The sequence below is a fragment of the Cavia porcellus genome, unplaced genomic scaffold (assembly GCF_034190915.1).
Source record: "Cavia porcellus strain 051 isolate PalLab524CR breed Dunkin Hartley unplaced genomic scaffold, mCavPor4.1 scaffold_2, whole genome shotgun sequence".
Lineage (NCBI taxonomy): Eukaryota > Metazoa > Chordata > Mammalia > Rodentia > Caviidae > Cavia > Cavia porcellus.
The window spans coordinates 27,252,112-27,279,804 of NW_026947485.1; the positions used below are offsets into that span (position 1 = coordinate 27,252,112).

Consider the following 27,693-nt stretch of genomic DNA (forward strand, 5'->3'; position numbering starts at 1 on the left):
ATGATGCATACTTATAGTTCCAGCACTCAGGAAGCTGAGGCAGGAGGATCAGCATGAATTCCAAGACCCACCTGGACTACATAGTGAGTTCAAGGCCAGCCTGAGCGATGTAACAAAACTCTGTCTGGAAAAAGAAAAACATGATAGCACACATGCCGTAGGTTTGCCACCACTAACTTACAAGTATGCACCTTCTGACTTAGGTTTTTGAGTATCCTGATAAGCTGAAGATATATATCAAACATAACTATACATACTTAAGTAAGTATATTCTACATATATGTACAATGTCCATTACAGAAGTACATCACCATGGATTTTCTTTTGTGCATTTAAGGAAAACAATAACCTTGATGAACTGTCAGAACATACCATAGTAACATTTCTTCACTATAAGAATGGATTCCTTTCTTCTTTACTACCACTGTGCTTCCCAGTCCTTTTTGGGCCCAATAAGGGCTATTTTTTAGCAGTGCTTCTCAAGATTGGGATGCTGCAATGACTATTGGGACAGTACAGCTCAGGATGAAAACTTATATAACATACTGCATTCCACAGATATGAGAAATAAGTAGAGTTTAGTCATTGTCCTGTGCATGATTTAATCAGTTTCATGAAGAGGAATCCATTAAAAATAAAAAGTTTATTTTTAACCTGTAATTAAGATAGTATTATACTGGGGAATATTAAGGAAATAAATTAATTGAAGAGACTAGAAGTCCCAGAAATACGACTAGTCCTGTGTATCAGCTAGTTTTATGAGAAACTTGCATTTTGATGGGAAAGAATGTTGTTAAGATAGAAGGGTACTATTGTAGAGTCACCTCTTTTTTGCACTACAAGAGCTAGCACTAAAAATCAAGTGGTGGTACCTGGTTTTTCTCATACAAATATGTGATAGGGATTTTGGCGTAAAGAAAGAGAAAAAAGAATATAAAGAAACAGTAGCCTTTATTTTAAGGATGAGGAGAAGCACCCTACAACCAAAGATGACCGGGCCTCTTCGGATGTGGGGTATGGAGACATATATACAACCTCTGACCGGGATTTGCACTTAGGGCGGGCATTGATGACGTGCGAGCAGCTGATTGGGATTTTATTCACGCCACTGGTAGAAGGAAAAGGAAGTTGTCATAAGGGAAGGGGGAAGTGACCACAAGGTAAACATTCTTAAGTTCCCCCTCCCACTGCCATAATATGGTATCTAGGGCAAAATCCTTTCATTATGTATGTCTAAGAATGATAGTGCAGAATGTAAAGATTAATGATGTATTTCCTACATAAGCCAGTGCCTTGTGTATGGAACCATGGATATGTGTCAGGAACATTTTTTTTTTCAGGAATCATTTGATTGAATCTTTTATAAAATATAATAAATTATTCAGACTTTATCCAGAGAATAAGTGGAAATGTTAGAGGCAGGGAATTACTATTAATAAGAATTTCCATCCCACATCTATGTGTGGCATTTGGTTGAGTGTCCTAGAAAACCTACCCTTCCCCTTTATTGTGATGTTGACCTAGGAAGAGACCACTTCATTGTCTAGTCCTATTTTGTGGATTTGTCTGTTTCCTGCTGTGTTGTTGTCTCTTCTATTTCCGGTAAACAAGTATTTTAACTGAAAGGTTGGTGATTCAAGTTCATTATTTGGAACTAGAATGCATCTTAAATAATGTGATGCAACATACGTTAGATTACATCAGAAAATTCATACTACCTGGTTGCTCTATCACTGTTGATGTAGAGATTGATTGTTCCATTGATTAAGGGTGATGACACTCTCTTCTTTTCTTTGAACTTTTCTAGAAAGTAATCTTTACCAAGAAGTAATCTAAGATGTTATACAGACATGCAAATGCTATTACCTACCAACCATTTATTTGCCTTTTAATGAACACAGATTAATAATCTGTTACATGGGGCTGGGGATTTAGCTCAGCAGCATAAGCACCTGCCTTGCAAGCATGCAGTTGTGAGTTCGATCCCTGGTACCGGTAAAAAAAATAATCTATTGCTAAATCAGTATTTTTCATTAAAGGTTACAATATGACATTTTCTTATTCTACAATTATTAGCCTAGTGTTCCTCTTAAACATAGAGCTTCTTATCAGTTAGCTTGTTATTTTGCAGTGCATTTCCATTGAAAAAGAAAGTAAATTGTTCTCTTTACCAGTTTTAAAAGTAAAAAGTTGTTTAAATGTTGGATGTAGTGGTACATACCAGTAATCTCAGCACTCAGGGAAGCTGAAGCAAGAGGATTGTCAAGTTTATTCCCAGGCTGGACAACTTAATTGTTTTGTAAGACCTTATCTCAAAATAAAAAGTGAAAAAGGAACTGGGACATTGCTCAGTGAAAAGACCCTGGATTCAATCCAAAGTACCAAAAAAAGAAAAGTTGTAATAAATGAGTTTTTCAAACCTTCCATATTTTAAATAGAAATGTAGACTTGGGAAATTTTCATTAATTGATTCAGTTTTCTACAATTACTCTTAGTTTTCAAAATGTTATGACTTTAGCCAGTTATGGGCAGTTTTAGTATATAAATCTGAAGCTCATGAGACTTCTGGACAAGACATGTAAAACTGAGAGTTTTTAATGTTTAAGTAGTGATTTCATGGAAATGAAAACTGCCTAAAAATAAAATATAGAATAAAAAACCAAGCAGCACATGTTGGAACTTTGAAGAATCCTTACATATGGATTTATTTTTCTTTGTGAATTTTTTCTCCAGTTTCTAATAAACGATTTTGTAGAATCACTAGGAATTACCAATTAAGCCAGTATTCAGATTCTTTGTTTTGAACCTGCTATTTGTTCCTCTCTTATATTTTGATTTTCAGGGGTTGGGGGGTTGGGGTTTTTTTTGTTTTGTTTTGTTTTGTTTTGTTTTGCTTTTTGAGCTTGTATTCTGTTCACTGTAATTATTTTATACTTAGCTTTATATGAGTATGCAAATTACAGTGTACCTTATTCCTTTAGGACAAGGAATAAAAAAATTAAATATAAAATAAAAACCAAGAAATTTTTAGAGAGCTAAATAAAACCAAAGTGATGACAGGACATACATAGTAAAACTAGAAGTTAAAAAATACATTGTATCCAGCATTATTACTGACTCATTTTTCCCCATCAAAAATATCTCACATTGACTAAAATTTTTATTGGTGGTATAAAATTTCCCATCATTGATGTAAGATGCTAGTATTTTCTGTTGGATATGGATATCTTTTTAAGACATTTTATACATGTAAAAAAGAGGTATTACTAATTTAGCAATGAAAGGGTAAAAATTTGGATCCTTGTCATTTATATTTTCATGATGCCTGGTAAATACAGGTTAATAATAAATACAAAAAGTTAAGGATGCTGCCAATGGTAGTGAAATTCAGTGCCTTCTCTTCCCCATACTTGGAAACTTAGGTCGATTTCCAGTGAGCATGCCACATTAAAAAAGTGTGACTGAATTCCGTCTGTTCAAATCTAAAACAAGAATATTGCTCAGAGATAATGAAACTATGTATTTTTATATATTTTAAAATAAGATTCTATGTTTGATTTGATTCATGTTTGGGAATTTAATAATACATGCATTGGAAATTCTTAATACTCAGCTGGAATAATGAACTAGCAAATTATTTTTAGTAACTTATTCCATCAGTAGCTAATAAACCACATGGTGTTTTGACTTCTAGTCTCTCTTGGAAGCTCATGATATTGTGGCATCAAAGTGTTATGATTCACCTCCATCAAGCCCAGAATTGAATAATTCTTCTATCAATAATCAGTTATTACCAGTGGATGCCATTCGTATTCTTGGTATTCACAAAAGAGCTGGGGAGCCATTGGTGAGTAGATAAGTCAGTGCCTTCTTAAATCTAAACTATAAAATCATTTGTAACTTCGTCACTATTCTTAATAGATTTTTTCTTTTTCATACTATATTAGTGTGAACGTTGTATTCACACATGGTTATGAAGTCTTTTTGGTCCATATTTAAATATATACTGATGTTCTGTCAACTTAATTTATTTTATGAAGCAAAACCAGAATGAAAATTTAAACTGAATTAGAAGCTAGAAATAGGCCAATGGGTAGCCAAAAAAAAAGAAATAAGGACTCAAAAGGTAAAGATAATTACTCTATTTCTTCTAATCTTTTAAAAAACTGAATTCAGGTTGCTTACCAATGGTAATACCAAAACACAGAAAAAAATTATACTAAAAATTGAAGCCATGGTAGGACCCTAGAAGTAGTGAAAGTTGCTGTCTTTTGCTAAAATTATGTATTTGTGGGTCCTAAGAAAAGTGAAATGGAAAAGTGGGAAAGCTAGGTAAAAGTCCATCAAAAAGAACAAATACCTTGACTTGTTTCCTTGAGTTTCCTTTTATACTGTATAGACCATATACTAGTGTGTTTCATTTTTAGGGTCAGCCTTACTATGAAAGTCAGTTTTGATGGCATGCTAAAAGTTGTCACAGTTGCATTTAATGAGATTAAAATATTAAAGATAGAAAAGAACATGAGAAAAGTATGAGAACAATCTCATGTCATATATATCTCATGTCTCATATATCTCATGTCTCATACTTTCTCAAAAGTATGAGAAAAACATGAGAACAATCCCCTTACTTAGTTTTAGAATATTTTATTATATATTCATGAATATTTATATGTTTCTTCTTAATAATTATTATTGTTTCCTATAGGGTGTGACATTTAGGGTTGAAAATAATGATCTGGTAATTGCCCGAATCCTTCATGGAGGAATGATAGATCGACAAGGTCTACTTCATGTTGGTGATATCATTAAAGAAGTCAATGGCCATGAGGTTGGAAACAATCCGAAGGAATTACAAGAATTGCTGAAAAATATTAGTGGAAGTGTCACTCTAAAAATCTTACCAAGTTATAGAGATACCATTACTCCTCAACAGGTTAGTAATAAAATTTTGATAAAATTAAGAATTTTTTTTCTTTAATCACTCCATTGGATATAACTAGAGGATGCTACTATTTTGCTAAAAAATAGAGAAATTCAAATGTCAGGTTTAATCTCTCTGAACTGATTTGTTTTGTCATGATTTTTTGAGTAATTAATATTGTATCATTAGGGAAAAAGTAAGGACATTTCTTTGTGAATATGATGAAACCCTGTCATTACAATGGCCTGTAGCTAGCTAGGAATAGCTTTTAATTATTAATCTCGTAAACAGTTTCATAAACATTTTTAGTATCCTTGATCTTTGAGGCACTGTATAAGGATCTTTGAGAGAATGTGGTTTGCATCTGCCTCTGGTTAGTATTTATGTGATAGGCTAATTGAAGAATGAAGCCAGAAAGAAAGATCAATACAGATTGAAAAAAATCTTGGACAGTTAATTTGGACGCATTTGATTTGTATGTTAGGTAAAATAGATAAATGAACAAGGGATTCTCTTAATAGAGACCATCAATGTTCACAGGTGGCTGCTGTTATTGCTGTGGTGGTGATGATGAGGTAGCAGTGGGAAGGTAGAATTATAAAGAAAACAAGGGTTGGGGATTTAGCTCAGCAGTGTAAGCGCCTGCCTAGCATGCACAAGGTTGTGAGCTCTATCTCTGGATCCAAAAAAAGGAAAGAAAGAAAGGAATTGCAGAGAAAGAATTGGAACTCATAATATTGGAACTGAAGGAAAGTGTTTTCAAACTTAAATAACAGAAATAAATGTCCACCTGTTCTTTCAGATTGATATCTTTTGTGTTCAGGTTAAATCTAGTAATTTATTCTTTAATGTATGGACAAAATTGTAAGATTTCATGCCTAAGGTACTGCCAGTATATTTTATTTTCATACAGGTAGTATGAGTTTAAAAGTGTAGCTTTTATGTTTCCTATACAACTCTTTGAAAAAATACTTACCAAATGCTTATTTTAAATTCTTCTTTGGAAGAGAGGAGAGACTACTTAATTGTGAATTTTAGTATGTAAATTGAACTTCTGAAAATAAATATATTTGTAAGGAACTGGTTGAAATGAAGGTAGAGAACTTAATTTCAAGGAAGGCAGTCATGAAAAAGAAATAATATTGGAACTAGGCATTGTGTACAACTAGTACCTTCTAGGGAACTTTTATTCCTTTGTTGGCATATGCCCATTTGTGACAACAGAAAACCTAATCTTAGATCTAAATTGGAAGAAAAAAAGATTTATTATCTTCATTATTGTGTTGTGATAGAAATTCTTTTTTCTTTCTATGATTCATACTCCAGAATTCTTACAGTTCACCATAGCTGTAATAACTTTATAAACAAAACAAATTTTGGTAATACTAGGTTCTTACATGGATTTTGTGTTTGGTGAACTATGAATGGCATAAAATGCATGAATATTTAGCCTTAAGCATAAACATTTCCTCCCAAACTTTAAGTTCTGGTTTTCATTTGGCCATTAGAGCTTAGGGAATGGATTGACAATAGGGGGAAAAAGGCATATAAGTCTTACAAGTTGTCTCAACCCTATCCTATCATTTTAAAAAAAAGACACTATGATATATAGGCTCCCAAAGAAGGGCTAACATATATTCAACTGGAATTTTTTTTTTCATGAATAAGAGAGCTATTACTCATTGTGTTAAAACAGTTAGTATATACCAACATTGACCTGGCAATTAAACAACCGTGTACGTCCTGCTCAGAAGTACTGTGGGGAAGAAAGGACACTTATTTTCTTCAGCACTTTCATTAGTAGCAAAATAGGAATCCCCACTTTATTACAATTGTGCTTTCTGCGGTTTGTTATCCAGGGTCAACAAAATCTGAAAATATTAATGGAAATTTCCTGAAACCAGTAATTCATAAATTATAATTGCCCACCATTCTCAGTGGTGTGATAAGATATTGTGCCACCCTGCTCAGTTCTGCATATGTTTATCCCTTTGTCCAGAATACTCACCTCACCCTCTCTACACTACCTGTCAGTTAGTCACTTAGTGGCTGTCTCCGTCTTCAGACAGACTACCATAGTGTTATAGTGCTTGGGTTTAACTCGTTTTACTTAATAATGACTGACCTCAAGACACAAGAGGAGTGAGGCTGGCAAGTTGGATAGGCCAGTTTGGAAACTATAAAATGACTCTTTTAAGATTTCAAGTTAATGCCTGGCAAGCACGAGGTCCTGAGTTCGATCCCCAGTACCCCCCCCCAAAAAAAAAAAAAAAAAACTCAAGTTAATAAAAAAGGAAAAGAAGACTATGCTGAAGTTGCTAAGATCTACAGTAAGAATAGATCTACCTGTGAAATGGTAAAGAAAAGGAAATTAGTGCTAGTTTTGCTGTCTCATCCCAAACAGCAAAAGTTAATGACTATAATGTAAAAACATTAAGATGTAAACCATTGAATTATAGGGTTCATATCCCCCATAAAAAGGTGGAGATTTTTGTACTCTGAAGCCTGTCATAGTTCTGCCTCTAGATTGCTGTGAGAGCAGATGGAAGCCAGGAGTTCTCTCTGCCAGGGGGCTGTTTTTCAAAGCATGTCAGTAGGTAATCTTTGTTAGAACCATTTGAAGTATTGACTGAAAGGTCAGAATATTTATGAGGCACAAAAATCTGTATTTTTTTAAATTTGAGAACAAGTATAAGTTAGAAGTTGTAGTTAATTCTGAAGTTCTTTAACTTATATAGGTTAGGTTATTTGTAGTTCTCCTTGTTCATTAAAGTAAATTGATAGGCATTCCTTTTATTCTTTAAGACCAGTAGGAACACCAAAAACATTATAGAAGAAATTACAGTTTCATTTCATTCAAAGATATATATACAGTGCATACAAAAATTCTCAACAAAATATTAGCAAATCAAATTTAGTCATATTAAAAAAGATACATATCCATGTTGTATTTATTATAAGAATACTAGCAGTTTCATACTAGAAAATCTGTATGTGTAACTAAAGATATTAATGTATTAAAAAGGAATAGCCTCAATAGACAATTTGATAAAATTTAGTACCTATTCATGTTTTCTCTTAAGATTAGTTACTAAAATAGGAAGAGAAGAATCTATTTTATCTACAAAAAATGGGGGTGGGTAATCCTCAGTAATTGACTGTTAGAAGCATTTCCTTTAAAATCAGAAACTGGACTCTCAGCTAGTCTGCCTGAGACGACTTTAATGCCAACTCTAGCTCCTCCATGAAACCCCATTTCTAACAAAATGAAAGAACCTATAATAAACTAAGAGAAACTTGCCAAATATTAGACACAGTTGTACAGTGGTAAAAAGGAATTACTCTCAAGAGATACAACCAACACTCTCTGTTTCAATAAGAATTCCCAGTTCTCCTTTACAAAATTAGGAAGAAGGGAAAGAGAGTGAAAAAACACTCTGTTATGTATAATTTGTGTACTAATTCCTCATAGTAAACATTATATATTATAAACATGTACCACGTATTTTTTTTTTAAAAAGGAATGAGCAGTATCCCTGATGTTAACGATGTAATAATGTTTGCATACCACAGAATCAATCCACTTTAATAATCCTAGTGTTCAGACATCCCTGGCAACAAACACTTTCACTATTCCCAACCATGATGAGACAAAGCAATTGGCAAGTGTGTCAACCAGGATCTTAAACCAGCGAGGCTCTAACAGGCTTCAGGACATTGGCAGAAGCTGGATGGGAAAGCGTCACTTGCTACAGAGAATGGTGGTCTTGTTCAGAATTTTGATAAAGCTTCTAGCATGAAGCAAAATGAATGTATTAAACTTCTTTTTAAAAATTTATGAATTTTTACTGCATTTAAACTTGGTCAGGACATGGTAAAGTATAAATCTGTAATATTTTGAATGTTAAGGCTGTAGACACTACTGCTTTTTAATTATTGTTTATATTCAATTATTTGTTTGCTGTTAATTAAAACCAGAGAAGCCAAAAAGTAAAGTTTAAAACAAAGATTAAAGTTTTCACCTATTGGAAAAGAAAATCCAAGCTGGGTGTGGAGGTACATGTCTGTATTCCCATCACTTGGGAGACTGAGGCAGGACTGAGTTTGAAGCCAATCTTGACTATAAAAAGTGAATTCAGGGCCAGCCTGAACTATATAAAACCAAAAAACTAAACTGAAATAAAAATAAGTAAAATATCAAATAAAAATAAATTTAAAAAATTACAAATAGAGTAAGAGGTTCACTAGCACCACTTAAAGTCAGTATTTTCTTAAAGGCTGCATAATCACACTATGAAAAGACATTACAGACATAAAAGACTTGGGAAAAAGGTATAAAATTTATTTATAAATAATATGATTTTTGGCATAGAACCCCCCCCCAAACTATAGTTTAGCAATGATAGTTTAGTAAAGTAATTGAAAATAAGGTTAACATATAGCAGGGATTTGTAGTTTTGTATCATAGCAAACATCTAGAAACATAACTTAGACATTTATGCTGCAGCCAGAGAATATCACATGTATGTCTAAGAATAAACCTAACAAAACATTTAAGCTCTCTCCACAAAAGAATTGTAATGATTCAGTGAAATTTCAATCAAAATTGCAATAGTATTTTTTGTGTCCTTTGATAGGATAAATTACCAAAACACTTTTAAGTTACAAACTCAGGAACAGAGATCTATTATTGTTGTGCAAAAATTAAGATATTGTGGCACTGACATTGAAATAGATATACCATGATCAGTGAAATAGAGAACTCAAAGAGATCTACACATGTATATTACTTTGGTATCTGACAAAGATACGCCTTTCAGTAGAAAAGGAGAAATTATCTGAGGAATATACAGAGATTGTTTGCTCACAGGGGCAATATGTAAAATTGTGTTCCTCAGGGTTGGGGATATAGCATAGCAGCACCAGCTACCTGTCTGGCAAGCACAAGGTTGTGAGTTCGATCTCTGGTAGCCCCCCCCCCCAAATAATAAAAAAATTGTGTTCCTCTTTCACTCTACACCCAAAACCATAAAGTTAAGTAACTCAGAGACACAAGCTTAAATATCACAGTTTCCTCTTATATCAGAAACATGTATGTATCTATGTATGCGTACATATGATAATGAGGAAATAGAAGACAAATAATAGAAAAAAAAAAGTTATTTTAATCCAGGATGGATAATATATCTAAAGGTGTACCTTGTCTTAGAATAATTGTCATACATTTTTAATATTTTTTGGCCTTTGTGTTATTTTTAATCTGTATATATGATAATTAACTTTATAAAGTCTTATAAGTAAATTAATCTGATGCTAGCAAAATAAAAGAATGGAGGAAAAGGGGAAAAAGATTCAAAATGTGTTACATATGTGTAAAAGTTCTCTACAATGAATGTAATCATGTACTGCAGTCATGGTAATAACAATAAAAGGAAAAAGGAAAAAACACTTTCCAGAGGGAGAACAAAAAAAACCACAAAACAACAACAACAAAAACCCCGCAACTAAAACCAGACCTTGGAAAGAAACTATACTAAAAATCACAATGTATGATGCTGTTTTTACCTATCACTTGGCTGTAGGTGCAAGTGTACTGTATATCGTCTGCATTGCTGATGGCAGTGAAAATTAGTACAATTGTATTCAACTGAGTTGAATATTCAAGTGTATCAAAGACAGTCATTTGTAGAGTGATATATATATCTGGAAGCATGTTAACAACCATGTCAATCCCAAAAGATTGCCTGTTGTAGCAAACTGTTTTTTTATATTTAAGTACATATTTTTAAGGAGTGCAGTAGATGCATTTAAGCCTCTATGTAGAGGGAAAAGCAAGGGGTTCATGAATGCAAGGTTCAGTGTCCAGGTACCTCAAGTGAGGAAGCAATGATCATAGAATTAAATAAGGACAGGAGAGCCGCACAGATTTCTAGCCTTTATTTAGGTGGGAAGTTCATTATTGTTTATTATTAAAACTAAATAACGATAGCCTTTGGATGAATGACTCGAGTGTGATAACAAATTTAAGAATTATTAGTGTAACTTTGACTAGCTTAGGTTAGTATATTCCTTTTAAAAAAGTTTTTTTATTTCACCAGCTGAAACTAAATTTGTGACTGCCACATGAATATTTACCAAATAGGAACATAAATTGTCCCTGAAAGATTTTTATAACAAAATATACTTTCTAGTCTCATTTCATAGATCTCAAAGAGTGTATGTGTTTAACCAAGTAGACCAAGTTCATACACTGAAACTTTTCAAAAAAAAGAACTTCCTCATCACCTGAAGTATTACTGGAGAACATCTTACATCTATGATCACTTTGTTCACCATCTATTATAATGTCTTCAGGTTGATGAATCTTTCTTTTAGTCTTCTGTTACTCATGTCTTAATTTTATTTCATCTCATTGAGTCTTAGTTATAGCCCCTGTGGGTTTATACACAATCCCTACCTTAGTTCAGTGATGGCAAACCTTCTAGAACTTTCAGTGACACAAACATCCCACTGCAGCACATGTGCCATGGGTTCACTACCATTGCTAGTTTCTTGAACATATGAGTACAGTATGTAAAGTTAAAATAACTCTTTGCTGGCATTGTCTGCTGGTTCTTCGTAGTTGTCATTCCATAATTACTCTAAATTGACTTCTTTCTCTTGTTCTGAGTTATAGTTTCATGCTTATTCATTTTTATTGATTGCCAGGCACCATAAATTTTAACTTGTTGGATATTAAATATTTTTGTATTAGAAATAATCTTAAGATTTTTCCCTAGGGTGCAGTTATGTTATTTGGGAGTCAATTGATTCTTTGACTTCTTGCTTGTTCTGTTTTGATAGAGCTACCACAGAGGGAGTTCTAAGATATATACCTCCTGTCATGAATTGAGTTTTTTTTTTCAGTCAGCCTGATGAGAACAAAAGGTATTCTTGACCCTGTGATGACCTAATAGTGTTCTCTGTAATGCCTTCAAGTGATTCTTTCCCACCAGTGAGGAGACAGCCACTGGGTAGCTTCTCGATGCACATGCACTCATCACACTTAGTTGAAGATCAGAAGTCATGGTGGTTCTCTAGTCCTCCTCTGTGACTTTTCTCATTGATAATATGCTCCCTATATTGTTAGTACCTTGCTCTCCCTGAACTCCCAGCTATCTCCTCAACTAGAAGGTACTGTCAGACTCCAACAAGATTTAGCTGCAGCAGTTCACAGTTTATTTTGTTTCCATCTTTTAAAGATCCTCATCTTCCTTGCCTGGTTTTCAGCATCTTGAGAAACACTATTTTATGTTTTTATGGTCTCAGTTTAGATGACCCTTGTTCTATTAATTTTTGAATAAGTGAGATATTCCCATGGTTCAGACACTTAAAAAATAAATATGTATTCAGTTGTCTCCCGCAATCCTTTTCCACTACCAACCTATCCCGACTACCCCAGTAAAAAATTACGCTATTTGTTTATCATTCCAGAATTTATTTATATGCAAATAAATAAAGATCATATTCTGTCCTACCCCTTCTGCCATTTTTTTTTGTAAAAAATTTTCATGGTATTTTGAACCTTACTCTTTTTAACTTAACAATGTATCTTAAAGATTTTTCCTACTGCTACCTAGATTGCCTCTTCTGTCTCTGTCTGTCTCTCTCTCTTTCACACACACACACACACACATGCACGCACTTGTTAGCAGCAATGTAGTGTTATATTATCATCAGATGTTTAACCAATTCCCAGTTGTTAAGGTTAGGTTCTTTTTATTCTTTGGCTGTTAGGAATAATTCAGTACCTAGTAGTCTTTTACACAAGTTATTTTGCTTGTATCTGAGTCACACAACTTTTAAATCCTTCCCACAAGTTGATTAGGTCAGAGGGTTTATGCAGTTGTAATCTTGATAGCTGTTACCAAATTGTCCTCCCATGGGATTAATTCATTCTTTCACAAGTTTTTTTTAGAAAAATGCCTAACCCATAGTTGTATCTACAGAATGTATCAGATGTTTGAATTTATGTTAATCAGATAGGAAAAAATGTTATCATAATGCATTGTAGTTCTAATTTTTATTCCTTCTATGAATCACATTAAAAAAAATCTCTGTTTAAAAGCTGTTTGTACCTTCCTTTTTCTGTTTCTGTCTACTTTGTTGGTCATGCAATTCTTTTAGTAATTAGAGAAATTAGAAATTAGAGAAATTTAGAAATTAAGAGATGTTCAGCAACTTTAATGAATAAACAGTGTTGATACTCTAGAAGTGAAACATTTTCAGATATATTTAATAAAATGTAATTGTGCTGTTTCATCAACTCTTTAATAATTTTAAAGTCATTACAGAATAGTTAGATCAGTGGTTGAGTTAATTGATTTTTCAGGCAAATTTTATAAAAGTAAGACATACTAATCTGAGTTTTTTAGCATAAGTGTAGTGTTCCAAAATTAGTATGCTAAGTGAAAAAAGAGCTTCTAGAAATCTTTTTTATTTGAGAGGTGTAGTTTGTATTCCATAAAAAATACGTTTCTAGAATAATTTGGGGGAAGTGTGGAAAGGATATTTGAAATTTATACCAAATTTGTAACTTTATAGTTACAAAGTATATTTTGTCCCAAACATAAGAATAGTAAAGAAGTTTATGCTAAGTGACAAAATATAATTCTTCATTCATTGCACCTTTCTTGAGACATCAGGAATGTGGAGTTGTATTTTTTGCTTTTTGTTTTCCACGGTAACTTTGTATAGTAAAACCTTTTCTATGCTTCATTGCAGATGCCTCCTTTGCTTTTATAATTTGCAGTTCACAGTTATATAGAACCTGTGGGCAAGTGATTAGGGAGATAGTTTCTTTAACAAATGAGTGAAGTGATAAAATAGACCAGTAGTTTATTTATATTTTAACTTCGTGTATATAAATTGGAAGTCTGGTTTTATTTATGCAATTGAAAATATATTTTTAGAGTTGCATTAATATGGAGAGGCTTCCAGCACACATGTGTCAGGTATAATGTTATTCCAGAATATTCTCTGGTATTGTTTTTCTTATTAGTCCATTAAATTTACATTGGTTAAATTTGGGGTTTTTTTTCTCATTGCCAAAACATTGAACAGCATGCCATTGTCAAGTTAGCCAGCTGTCACGTTTTAGCCACCCAAATAGTCTTTTTCAATGCTTGCTTTTAGATACTTATAAAATTGTATATCAGGAAAAAAATTATTGTCCTGCTGACAATGTTTTAAGCATTGATTTTTAGCATTTTCAAAATTATTGAAAATGTTAATGCTTTTGATCAAAATTATCTAATTGTAAATAAGTAAATTTTATCATAACCTGAAACTTACTTGTAATTATTTTAGTATACATCAGTCCTGTTAGTTTTTACTACACTAATGTCTGCTTGTTCTATTCGAATTTCTTGTTCAGTCATAGTTTAGAAGTATGATAAATTGAAAAATAACACAAATATTTTTGACAAACTGTGTGCTTTCCTGCTTCTTAAGGTTTATCAATAAGCTGATTAATACTGAGGCTATTTAGAATATAAAATTTGAATTTCTATAAATATGTATGAAACAAGCATATTTTAAGAAAATAGTTGATCTGAACTTACCATCAAGCCTCAAAGTGTTTATGCAATATGTTTAATTAGGATTCAAATAGAAGTTAATAAAATTAGAAACTTTAGTCAAGAGCAGTAACTAATCTTTATTAATGAAGCAAATATAAAAGAAATGTACACATTTAAATGAGTTTAAATTGGGAAAATTAAAGACTTTAAATATTTGTCTCATATGTAGTACTGATCATTTAAATTTAATTGTGTAAATCAGAGTAAAATAATTTCCAAAAACCATTTTCTTATTTTTGGCCAATGTATATCTGCCTTTAAAAGCTTGCAAAAGATTAAAGTTGAATTTTTAGCTAGGTTTGATGGCACACATCTGAAAATCCCAGTGCTTAGGAGGCTGAGGCAGAAGGATCACCATGAGTTTGAGGCCAACATGAACTACATAGCAAGACCCTGTTGCCAAACCAAAAAAAAGAAAGAAAAGTTGAGTTTTTAAAAATTTTTAAGGTTTCTAAATATATTTAATATCTGACTTCAACAGCACTTGTGTTAATTTTGGTTTCAGAGCACCTTAACAAAATGAATCCTACAATATTTGAAATGTATACTTTAAATCAGCTGAATATATTACTTCATGTTAATTGGAAAGTAACATTTACTTACATTAATAGTTATATGGTGGTAGTTAGACAGTCAAGTGGAAAAATAGTGAAATAGAATGATTGTCAAGCTGTTGACTTAAAGTTAAAATATAAATACTTTAATCTAGTATTTCTTTTTGTTCTGATACCAGTTATTTTATTAATTCTGATACCAGTTATTTTATTAAATCTTTTAATAACGAGTTTTATAAGAAAAGTTACTTAACAAAAATAGTAAACACTTAATCAGTTACAATTAAATCATAGTAGTTTGTAAAGGATTTCAAAGATCCAGTGGCAGAATGGTACATCTGTAATATTTTTCATTGTACTGTGTGTTTTAGGTATTCGTGAAGTGTCATTTTGATTATAATCCATACAATGATAACCTGATTCCGTGCAAAGAAGCAGGACTGAAGTTTTCCAAAGGAGAAATTCTTCAGATTGTAAACAGAGAAGACCCAAATTGGTGGCAGGTTAGTGTGCTTTTCAAAAGTTCCTTAATGCTTTTCTATTTTAATCTTAATTTTGGCCAGTATGTGAATATTCAGGAAGAAGGTATTAGCACTTGTTCAATGATTTTTCCATCATGAACAGCTCCTGCTTCATGGCTACTAATTTTGTGGACTGAAGGCCAAATTGAGAGGGATTTGTGAGTAGCTATTAATAATCGCAGAATTAACCTACCTGTGGTACCGTCCTGTTGGTTTAGGGATTTGGCTAACTTGATTTTTTTCACATGAGTGACTATATTAACTTATGCTCTTGTGCAAGAAGAACTTACTGGGGGTCATCCCTTATGAATATTTGGTTTTGGTTTAATTAAAACTCTTGTCTTTTCTCTATCTGTATATGTTCGTGACAAATTTAAAGCATAATTTCTTAGGTTCATAAATCTATTTGCCCACCTCCTCTGATCTATTGAGAAAAGAATGTTTGGCCCATCAGTTTTGTTTTGATTTGGATTTTAACTTGTGTATAAATATAGATACATGTCATCATTTTATTTTTCCCCACACCATTTTCCAGAAATCTATGAAGTTTTTTTTTCCTTTCCCTAATACTGTTTTTAGAAGTCCCTACAAGCACTAGTAAGTCTATTTTGGTAATTTTTACATAAGCTAAACCACAGTATTGAGAATTGGAGAAACTGACAAGTTAGAAATCTTTTAAACTCAGAGCAAAGGACGGTCTCTTTAAAGAACAAGATATAAGAGGAAAGGACAAGGATAATGTAACACTAAACTCTAAAATTAACTGTGATACTACTGGAAACTCAATCCTAGCTCTAATACATTATATTGACTTCTAAGGGGAAATGGTTCACAGAATAACAGTCTTACTAGTGTGTCTGAAAATTAAATTATTATAAAGTATACCATGTGGTGAAAAACTTACGAAATGGGCAAGTTAAACAGAATCATGATTTTGAAAGGCATCCACTAAATTTCTTAGAACCCTCATTTAAAAATCTGCTTTCTGAGACTGTTTCTTTATTGAATTTTTCCTCTTTATTTCTATGAATGGACATCTCTTAGTTTTCATTTCTAATCCTGTCACTTATCTCAGTCTCTTCTTCTAGTTTACTGATCTATTACTTTCTTATTGTTGCTAAAAATGATACCAGATTTTCTATGCCAGTAATAAGGAAAAGTCACTAATTTTGAAATAAGTCACTAGCAGCCAGTTCTCAAACTGGAATTTTCCTACCTCAAGATACTCAGGTTCTTATTAGTGTAAATTAAAATCTACTCTCTATTTTCCCAATATTGTCTCCTTCGTATTGATTTTTGTCTCAAGAAATACTAACACAAGTGATTAAGGTTGTTAATAAATATCAATAAAAAATGCTAGTTGGAATTTCCTCTTTAACACATCATACTATATAATAGCATTTATTTCTTTCTTGGACTAAGTCTTATAAATAAGCAGCTTTAGTATTTTAAGGAACTGTATGTACCTTCCTGTTTCGGTCTCCAAAGTCTACCAGATGGCCATATGCAATACAAAGAATTTTAAATCAAGTCTTCAATCCTAAAGTGTTTAAATATCTTAACCAATAATACTGTGGACTTAAACCTAACAGTTGTTTTAAGAGCAAGTGTGACTATTTTTTTCTAGCCACTTCCTGCCTTACTAGAACTAGAAAATTATTTAGAATTTTGATCACTGAGATATAAAATACATTGATTTCTTTCTAGGCTAGCCATGTGAAAGAGGGAGGAAGTGCTGGTCTCATTCCAAGCCAGTTCCTGGAAGAGAAGAGAAAAGCATTTGTTAGAAGAGACTGGGACAATTCAGGTGATGCGCTCCATACTAGTAATAAGCAGACCTTTGTGCTTATCTTTTTGCCTCAGTAAGCAAGCAAATTTATTTAAAGTATATCCAGAATTAATCCTTCTCATCTCTTAAAAGTAGTATTTTTTAATCCCTTTACGCCACCTACTGGTAGATTAACAATATTCAATGGAAATGAGATACTGGGAAAATTATTTTCTCTTACCATAGAATATGACAAGGTAGTTTTATATTAAGTGACATTGGTCTTGTCATTCTTAAGGTCCTTTCTGTGGAACTATAAGTAGCAAAAAAAAGAAAAAGATGATGTATCTCACAACCAGAAATGCAGGTAAGTTCTAAATACTTTTTTGAAAAAATCTAAGAAGTTTATGCTGTTAATTAATAGGTATGAGCTCTAAATAATGTAAAATGTGTAAATCAAATTAATATCTAATTGTAAGGATATGGCATGTGAACAATAAGGAAATTATTTAAATCTTGATATTATATGTACTAACAGTATGTTTTATTTTGTGAGTATATTTTATAACAAAATGAATTGGTTAGGACCTATACTTCTCAATACAAGAGCAATCTCATAAATATTGAAGCTATGTAGAGAATTTTGAAAATAGTAATTAATGACCATTTCACAAAGGGCAGAATGGCTTTATGAAGATACTAAAAGAACTAGGATTAAAGACAAGTGTATCCTGCTTTGACATTCTGTTTTCCCAAAAGTCCCTGAGACTTTTGGACCAGAATTTGTGTAATCTAAAAGGATTTTAAATCTTCTAGTCTTTATTTTTACAAAGAAATGATAACTGTGTAGGCAGATTTTGTGTAATCTAGGATTTCTTAAATCTTTTAGTCTTGATTTCTAAAAAGAAATAACTGTGTAGGTGATGGATTATAGGATCATTTTCAGTGTATACATATATCAATACATCGTTATATACTTTGAATATATATAATTTATACTTGTCAGTTATACCTCAATAAGATGAAAAAGTTTTTTTACATTACTGTTACTTGAATTGGGTACACTTGAATTGGGTACACTTTCCCTGTTTAAACAAAAAAAAAGATAAATATGAGACCTTTATAAAATATGTTCTTAAGAGCTGTGTCTATACTGGTAGACTTAATAGCTATGTCTATACTGGTAATAAACTAAAGAAGCTAACATAAACAATATAGGCAGGAGGCACAGGCCTTTCCTCACATGATAATGGTTTAATCCATAAAGAAACTGTGCAGAGAAAGAATTGCTGAGATAGTAACTTAAAGGAGTGTTACCTCAGATTGCAAGTTCTAACCATAATGATAGGTAATATTTTTAACTCACTTGTCTTACTATTCATTAAAAATATGCCCCTAAAACTTTTCAAAGATAGAAAATTTGTAATTTTCCCATTTATATTTTAGAATTTGTTTTTATTGAAAATAATTTGGATCCAGCATTTTATTTTGTGCATAAATTTCAAGATCTTAATATTTGAATGTTCATTATCTGCATGGATTTTATACAGTATTTATTTATGTCACTGAAAACACATTCTTATTCTATGCATCTTAAACAGTTGCGCTATACCTATTCCTGTCCTCCATCCTTGCCTGATGTGTACTTTTTAGTGTAAATTACATGTAATGCTCCTTAATTTGATTATTTCTACTTGAGTGATCCTTTATACTAATAAATTGATAATAAAAAGGGATTAGTAGTTAGAATTGATAGGATTAAACATAGGAGTTTTCCCTACTTTTTTAGATAAAAATTTAAGGACAAATACATGAGAATAGATATTTAAATCAAGGTATAAAATAATGTATTATAAATTACCAAATTTGTGAAAACAGATTTGTGATAAAAGAGCACAAGACAAGTGACTCTTCTCAAGACAGCTAAACTTTTGTTGGACAGAATAGCAGAGGGTATATAAACCATTGTGTATATAAAACATTATAATGTATATAAAACATTATTGAATATAATGTTTTCCCACTTTCTTTCATGTTTAGAATTTGATCGTCATGAAATCCAGATATATGAGGAGGTAGCCAAAATGCCCCCCTTTCAGAGAAAAACATTAGTATTGATAGGAGCACAAGGAGTAGGCCGAAGAAGTTTGAAAAACAGATTCATAGTACTGAATCCCACTAGATTTGGAACTACCGTGCCATGTAAGTCTTTTGTGTTTTCTTTGCTATTTATTGATGGAAAAAGAATATACTTATTGGGCAAGTGTATTTATTGCTTTTCCAGATAAATTTTGATTATGTGAGTGAAAATGAATTAAGTAGACAGTATCAAAAAAGCCAATAATTCTCTAGCTGTCATGAAATATTACTAGAGTTCTGTTACCTCAGATGCCTGTTGGCATTGTCTCTTCAACTATTCGGTCCAGAAGTATTAGTCAAATGCAAGTATTTACAAGTTGTGTAAAAACTTCATGAATTTACTGTTTGCTAGTATAATTGATACCTATTGGAAAGGTTTTATTTTTTGCCCATTGTATAAAGAAAAGAAGAAAATCTAGCAAATCCTCAGACCCACTCACAGTACCCTTGTGAATTTTTATGGTATGGCTTGTATCTGTGATCCTGCAAGATGATAAGCCTGAGTTTTGATAGCACAAGAACAATACATCAACTACAGTAGACAACTTTAAAGTCACAGAGATTGATAAATAAAATATTACTAATAAGTACAACCAATAAGTGAATTAAACACTCATTATGTGATCTTTGCATTTCCCCCTATTTTTGTGTATTTACGTAAAAAGTTGAATAACAATGTCAGAAGTATACTTGATGAGAATTGATTAGATTGAGAGTTGGAGGATATCATTGACATTGTAATGACTCGTTTACATTTCTGTGTTTTCGAAATGTGGGATCCTTTGCTCTTTACATTGATCAAAACAGAGGCAAACTAATACTGCCTTTTCTGTGCTACTATTGCTGACCAACCCCCATTTAACATAGTATTCATTTAGGTATATCACGTCTCTTTATATAAAATGATGCAGTATTTTCATATAACCTGTGCATATCCACTCATATATTTTAAATTATCTTGGTTACTTATAATACCTAAACATGAGTACTGCATGAACAGTTGTCACACTAAGGGCAAGAAAAAGTCTGTACCTATCCAGTACAAATACAATTTAGTTTTAGGGTTTTTTTTAAATATTTATTCGTTCTTTTTCTGACCATTTTCGAAGCATAGTTGGTTGAACTTGCAAAGGTGTAACTAGTAGACACTAAAAGCAGACTACTTTTTCTTGTACTTTCGGTTTAGGGTACCTCAGAGCAGTCCAACTAGGCTGTATTTTGGATGTTTGCACATATAACACATTAATGTAGAAGAGGGTCTTTCTTGCTTTGCCAAGTCACAAGTGTACAAGCTACCTAAATGCCTATGACATGTCATCATGGGACTTCAGAACTCTCCTGGGAGAATAATTTTACTATGAGGGAAGGATAAGAAAAAAACAATATATTCCCTCTCAGTTTATGACTCGTTACCTCAGTGACTCCTTTTTGAATATATAGAGGTGGTTATATGACTCCAGGATCAGATTGTCTACTTTTTTAATAAACTCTGGAAGATGTCATTCTAGAGCCTACTGGTAAATGGACCAATGTTTTAGACTACAGTTAAAGTCCCATTCAATGTTGTTTATATGCATAAAGAAAACATTAAAAACTTCTAGTGTTAGAATTTGTAATTACAGAATTAAAATTGCATTGTTCAGATCAAATTTGCATACTTCTTCCTATTTAACACTAATTTCTTCTTCAGACAACATTCATACCTTTTTGCTCTTGTTTGATCCTCTACCTCAAACATCCTGATTTGCACGTGTTTGAATTTTACGTTTTGTTCAAGTGATACCTTCTCAGAGGCCTTCACTGATCAAAGTGCTTAGTGGTTGTTTATAATACTTAACGTTCATATATGTTACTTGACTGCTCACTTGTCTCTATGATAAAGGAATCTGTTTCTTTGCACTTCTGTATATACTTAGAACAGGATATAGTATTTAACCCTTAAATGTTTGAAGAGAAATGAATTAATGAACCTCATGAGCTTTTCTCACAAGTCATTAAAAAACCCGTGTAAATAGTTTTACAACTCAGCAACAATCACCAAAAGCCCAATTCAAAAATAGACAAAGTATTTTGAATAGATTTTTAAAAAATTACTACTGTACATGTTTTCAGCATACATGATTCCATTCCTCATGGGGATTGGTACATGTGCAAAACACATCTTAATTCTTTTCTCATCCCTTTCCCCTTCTCGCTTTCCATCTTTTGATCCCATTCCCATTTGAGCAAGATCTTTAACTTCTGTTATCTCTTATTTGGCTCTACTTCCTATTATCTCTTATTTTGTCCTTTGTTTATGTTTTGGGTTTCTCATATGACAGAAATCATGCAATATTTAAAGCTTATGTGTCTGATTTACTTCACTTAATATTATGGTCTCAAAGTACATGAATTTTCAGACAATTGAAGTTTATTCTTAATGGTAGAGTTATACTCCCTTGTGTATTTTGTTAATCCGTTCATCTATTGATAGGATGGTTCCAAGATTTAGCTGTTAAAAATTGTTCTGCTATAAACATGGATATGTGTGTTTCACTGTAATGTGATTCATTACCTCTCTTGGGAAGATACCTAGATGGAATTGCTGGGTCAAATGGACTCTCCATGCTGATTTCCATAGTGTTTGCACTATTACATTCCTACCAACAATGAAGAAGGGTCTCCATCCCCAACTCACATAGCCTGGCTATTATCTGATTTTGTGAAGATAGCCATTCTTTCTGGGTTGAGATGGAGCCTCATTGTTATTTTAATTTGCATTTCTCTAATGACCAACAATGTTAAGCCTTTCTTCATGTATGTACTGGCCATTTGTACTTCTTCTGAGAAGTGTGTATTCACTTCAGATGTCCATTTATGATTGAGTCTAAGTTGGGTGGGTCTAATATTTTTAGTTCATTATATAATCTAGATATTAGTCCTCTGGGGAGTAACTGGAAAAAACAATTTTCCTCATTCTGTACATTGTCTTCATTCTGTTGGTGATTTCCTTTGCTATGCAGAAGCTTTTAAACTTGATTAAATCCCACTTATTGATTGTTGGTATTATTTCTTGTGCAACTGCAGTTCTGCTTAGAAAGTCTTTCCTGCACCTGTGTCTTCAAGTGTTTTATTTATTTTGTCCTCCAACAAACTGTTTCAGTTTTAATGTTTAGATTTTGATTATAGTTTATTGCATGGTGCAAATTAGTATGGGTATCTAGGTTCAATCTTCAGCATGCAGATAGCCAGTTTTCCCAGCAGTGCTTATTAAAGAGGCTTTCCTCCAGGGAAAGTATTTTTTAAATTTTTCTTAAGTTTATTGGTACCATTTATTATATACATAATGATCACATTCATCGTGGGATGTACATGGTATATCTTGATTCCTTTTTTTCAGTTTCCCTCCCCTCACTTGAACCCCTCTTCCCTTCCTTTTTAACAAAGCTTTGTTTCCATTTTATCCTCCTTTTCTCATTTTTTTCTTTTCACTTTTTTCCTTTCCCCCTTTCCTTCACCCCCAGTTCTCCTTTCCTTTTGAACAGTTTCTTCCTATTTCACAATATCTGTTACACATTTTGGTTCTTATTTACACTTTCAGTTTCTCATGCGAGAAAGACAGTGAAGTATTTGCACATTTGTTCAATTTATTTCACTTAAGGGTATGATCTCAAGGCACATCCATTTAAATATAAATGTCTCAAGTTTATTCTTCTTTATGGCTGAGTAGTACTCCGTTGTATAAAAACACATCTGTTTTTATCCATTCATTAGTTGATGGGCATTTAGGTTGTTTCCAAGATTTAGCTATTATAAACTTTGATACTATAAACATATGCATATATGACTATGATATGTTGCTTTTACTTTTCTCAGGAAGGTACCAACAAAAGGAATACCTGGGTCTAGTCCTACTTTTTTAAGGACTCTCACACTGATTTCCACAGTGGTTATACCAGTTTACATTTCTATTAACAGTGGAGAAAGGTTCCTTTTTCCCTGTATCACAGACAGTATTTGTTATTGGTTGTTTTCTTGTAATAGCCATTCTTTCTGGAATCTCAGTGTTGTTTTAATTTGCACCTTTCAAATGACTAGTAATGTTGAACAGTTTTTCATATATTTATTTGCCATGTTGTATTTCTTCATCTGAGAAATGTATACTCATCTGAAATGCCCATTTTTGGATTGAGTCTTTAAATTTGAGAGGTTCGATTTTTTTTTTTTTTTTCATTTCCTTGTATGTTCTAGATATTATTCCTTGGAGGGACAACTGGCTAAAATTTTTTCTCACTTTGTGTGTTGTCTTTTCACTCTGTTTGTGGTACCTTTTGCTGTAATAAGATGAGATCCCAGTTATTCATTCTTTGCAGTATTTCTCATGCAGCTGGGGTTTTGTTCATGAAGTCTTTGCCTATATGTATACTTTCAAGAGTTCTGCCTATTTTATCTTCTAGTGTAAAAGGTCTCTACACTGAAAACTACCATATTCTGAAAAAAGAAATTGAAGATACTAGAAAATGGAAAGATAGCCCATGCTGTTTGGTAGGAAGAACCAACATAATGAAAATGGCCATAGCTCCAAATTTATTATGCAGATTTAATGCAATACTAATCAAAATTCAAATAGTACATGTTACAAAATCAGAGGAAACAGTCATAAAATTCATTTGGAAGAGCAAAAGCAATTATAGACAACAAAGGCAAGGCAGGGGACATCAGAATCCTTGACTTGTAATTATACTACAGAGCCACTGTGCTATAAAATAGTATGGGGCTGGGTCATATAATTCAGCAGCCCAGCACCAACTTGGCAAGTGTGAGGTCCTGAGTTTGATTACCAGTACAAAAAAAAAAAAAAAAACACAAGAACCAGAGGATCGGTAGAACACTTTAGAAGATGCAGAAACAACTCCAACATATTCAGCCACCTTACCTTTGAAAAAAGGGCAAACACATTCACTAGAAGAAAAATAGCTTCTTTAATAAAGGGTACTGGAAAAAACTCTTTGCAGGTGCTGAAGACAAGACCCTATGTCTGTCATCATGCACTACACTAAAATCAAAGTGAATCAAAGGTCTAAATATTAAAGCAGAAAAAAGTTTGGCTCCTTTGCCAAAGATAAAGTAGCTAAATGTGCCTGGAGTTGCTTCTGCATCCTTCTGTTCCACTTATCTACAGGGTTTTTGTGTTCATTTTTGTTTCGTTTTGCCAAAACAATATTGCTTTCACCACTATAACTTTGTAGTGTAACTTGAAGTCTGAGATTGTGATGGCACCTGCCTTGCCCTTGTTGTCCAGAATTACATTTTGCTATTCTAGGTCTCTTCATATGAATTCTAGGGTTTTCTCTAGCTCTGTAAGGAATGCTGATTTGATATCTAGTTTGATAATTAGTATATCTAGTTTTAAAAGTAAGACCATTTTGACAATACTGATTCTGCCTATCCAAAAGTGGAATATCTTTCCATTTTCTGGTATCTTCTTTGATCTTTTTCAGAGGACTATAATTTTCATTGTAGAGGTCTTTTGTTTTCTCAGGTGAATTCCTAAGTATTTCATTTTATTTGATGCTATTGTGAAAAGTATTGCTCCCCTAATTTCTCTCAGTGAGTTTATTATTCATGTACAAAAATGCTATTCACTTTTTACTGGGTGTTTGTTTGTTTGTTTTGTATCCTGTTATAATACTGAACTTGATTGTTAATTCTAGGAGTCCTTTTGGTGGAGTTTTTGGCATCTTCCATGTAGAAGGTCGTATTATCTGCAAATAATGATAATCTAACTCTTTTGTTTTTCTCCCCATATTCGTTCTACTTCTCTTGCCTTATTTCTCTGACTGTTTCAAGAACTACTGAACAGAAGTAGTGCTCCTGATTTTAGAGGGAAAATATTTTGCTTTTCTCCATTTAATGTGTTTTTGCCAATGATATGTCATAGATGGCTTTTTGTCAGACTGAGATAAAGACTTTCTATTACTGTTTTCTTCATGGTTTTTAATCATGAATGGATGTTAGATTTGATCAAATGCCTTTTCCACATCTGCTGAGATGGTTATGTGATTTTTGTCCTTCTTTCTGTTTATGTGGTGTATTACATTTATTGATTTGCATATGTTGAACCATTCCTGCATCCTTGGGATAAAATCTACTTGGTCATGGTGTACCATTTGGATTGTTCTTGGTTTTCTAGCACCTTGAGGTACAGAGTTAGGTTAGTTGAGCTCTCTTTTTTTTCTGATGTGGGCATTCACCATTATAGAGTTTCCTCTTAGGACTGTTTTGTTGTGTTTGATAGATTCTGATGTTTCACTAGCATTTGAATAGACATTTCTTCAAAAGATATAAAAATAACAAATATACACATAAAAAGCTGCTCAATATTATTAATTAGAGAAATTCAAAGGAAAACCATAATGATATACCACTTCATACTCATTTGTATAGCTACTGTATTTTTAAAAACTGTAAGAGTATTGATGAAAATGGGGAAATATTGAAATTCTTCTGTATTACTGCTAGAAATGTAAAAAGGGGTTTCCAGGGAGGAAAACAACATAGTGACTCCTTAAAAAATTAAAAAATCATTAAAATGGTAAATTTTAAAACATTTAATCTTATAGCTTCTTAATATTCCCATACATACATTCCCACACAAGTACACAGTGTGTACTTGAAATCACTGCTGTTGTACTTCTATAGTGATGAAATGTGAATATATAATTATGAAATATAAAAGTATTAGATCAAAGAGTAATATGTTTTCATTTCTTAACTTCCTGTGCCAAATTAACTCCCAGAAAGATGTACCATTTTACTTTTGACAGACATTTGAGTGGAGATTCAAATCTTAATTTTCATGTGGAAAAACTTACATATATCCATCCCTACATCAACTTGCCTTTTTTTTTTTAAGGCTCACGAGTATTTCATTGTTTTCTACATTTTTAAAAAAATTCAGTGGTTCATTGATGGACATTTATTATTATACTTGGTTGGTGAATAAGGCTGCATTGAACATGGGAGTGAGTACGAATGTCTCTTTGACACACTGATTTTATTTCCTTTGAGTATGTATCCAGTGGTAGGACTGCTGGATCTTGCCTAATTTTTGATGTACAATATTGTGCTACACATTGTCAAAAAGGTATAGATATCCCTGCATTAAGCCAGTTTAAGTTTTTAATGCTTATAAAATGATCCTAAAATAGAAAAACTTTGGTATTCAGGAAGATAAGCTACGTTATAAATTGTTTACTTTTTAACATTAATAACAAATAAATGATTTCCCCATTGTTTCTTATTAAAATTTAGAATTTTTTCAATGCCAAAATTTCCTTCTATAAAATCAAATTTAGTTGCTTAGCATATAAATCTAAGAAATCAGTTATAGTCAGTTCTAATCTCTCTGTTCTGGAATGTAGAAGTATAGAGATTGATTTTTTTGACATATTCAGTAGAGAATAGCATTGTTAAAAATGACTTGTAAACTAAAGAACATTTTCCTAAGAATTAAAATTCTACTTATGTTAGGAAGTGACACCTAGGCAGATATGTGTCAGTTATTTATTTACTTACTTTAGAGAGCAGCACATTTCATGTATGACTTCACATTGGAACTACACAAAGAAATAGCAGTCTTCTAAAATTATGTTCATAGATATTATACCAAGCCTTAGCATTGGGGAACTTAAAGGTAGGTTTATCATACCACCTTTGTTGAATAATTCCAAAACTCTAGATCACATCATTTTGAAATGGAAAGCCATGATAGCATCTCGAAGATTCTTAAAGTTAGTTATAAATGTTCTCTACAGTGTTCTTGAGTGACCAACCTTGAGATTGAGCCAGAAAACAAGATACAAAAAGAAGCTCTGATGTACATAATAATCACGTTATAAATTAATCCTTTCTTTGGGAGTTGAGTTGAAGTTCATTTTTGTCTTGAACTTCAGTTTGAACTTCAAAATTTTCTTTGTGTCTTATGTTCATTTCTGATAGTCAAAACACTTGTCAACTTAATTTGAATTACCTTCTAATTTTAATTTCATGTACTTAATGATTTAGTCAGACATTCTACTTTTGTAAGTATTTACTGGAAGTTGAGTACTTTTTATATATATCAAGTCAAGCTCAGATGAGTGCCAAGCTTGAGATAGCAAACACAAAACATAACTTCTCCACCTCA

The 27,693-nt window shown here is 32.4% G+C and overlaps 1 protein-coding gene across 5 annotated transcripts in view; it reads left to right on the top strand.

Moving 5' to 3' along the window:
• The window catches only part of Pals2 (protein associated with LIN7 2, MAGUK p55 family member), a 90,752-nt gene that overhangs the window by 49,121 nt on the left and 13,938 nt on the right, over positions 1-27,693 (top strand). For all 5 annotated transcript variants that reach the window (XM_013150459.3, XM_013150458.3, XM_003467900.5 and 2 more), the window contains exons 4-9: positions 3,695-3,847; positions 4,709-4,936; positions 15,470-15,601; positions 17,327-17,426; positions 17,686-17,754; positions 19,428-19,589. In XM_013150459.3, the coding sequence (XP_013005913.1) occupies positions 3,695-3,847; positions 4,709-4,936; positions 15,470-15,601; positions 17,327-17,426; positions 17,686-17,754; positions 19,428-19,589 (844 nt within the window). The remainder of the gene's footprint in view (positions 1-3,694; positions 3,848-4,708; positions 4,937-15,469; positions 15,602-17,326; positions 17,427-17,685; positions 17,755-19,427; positions 19,590-27,693) is intronic.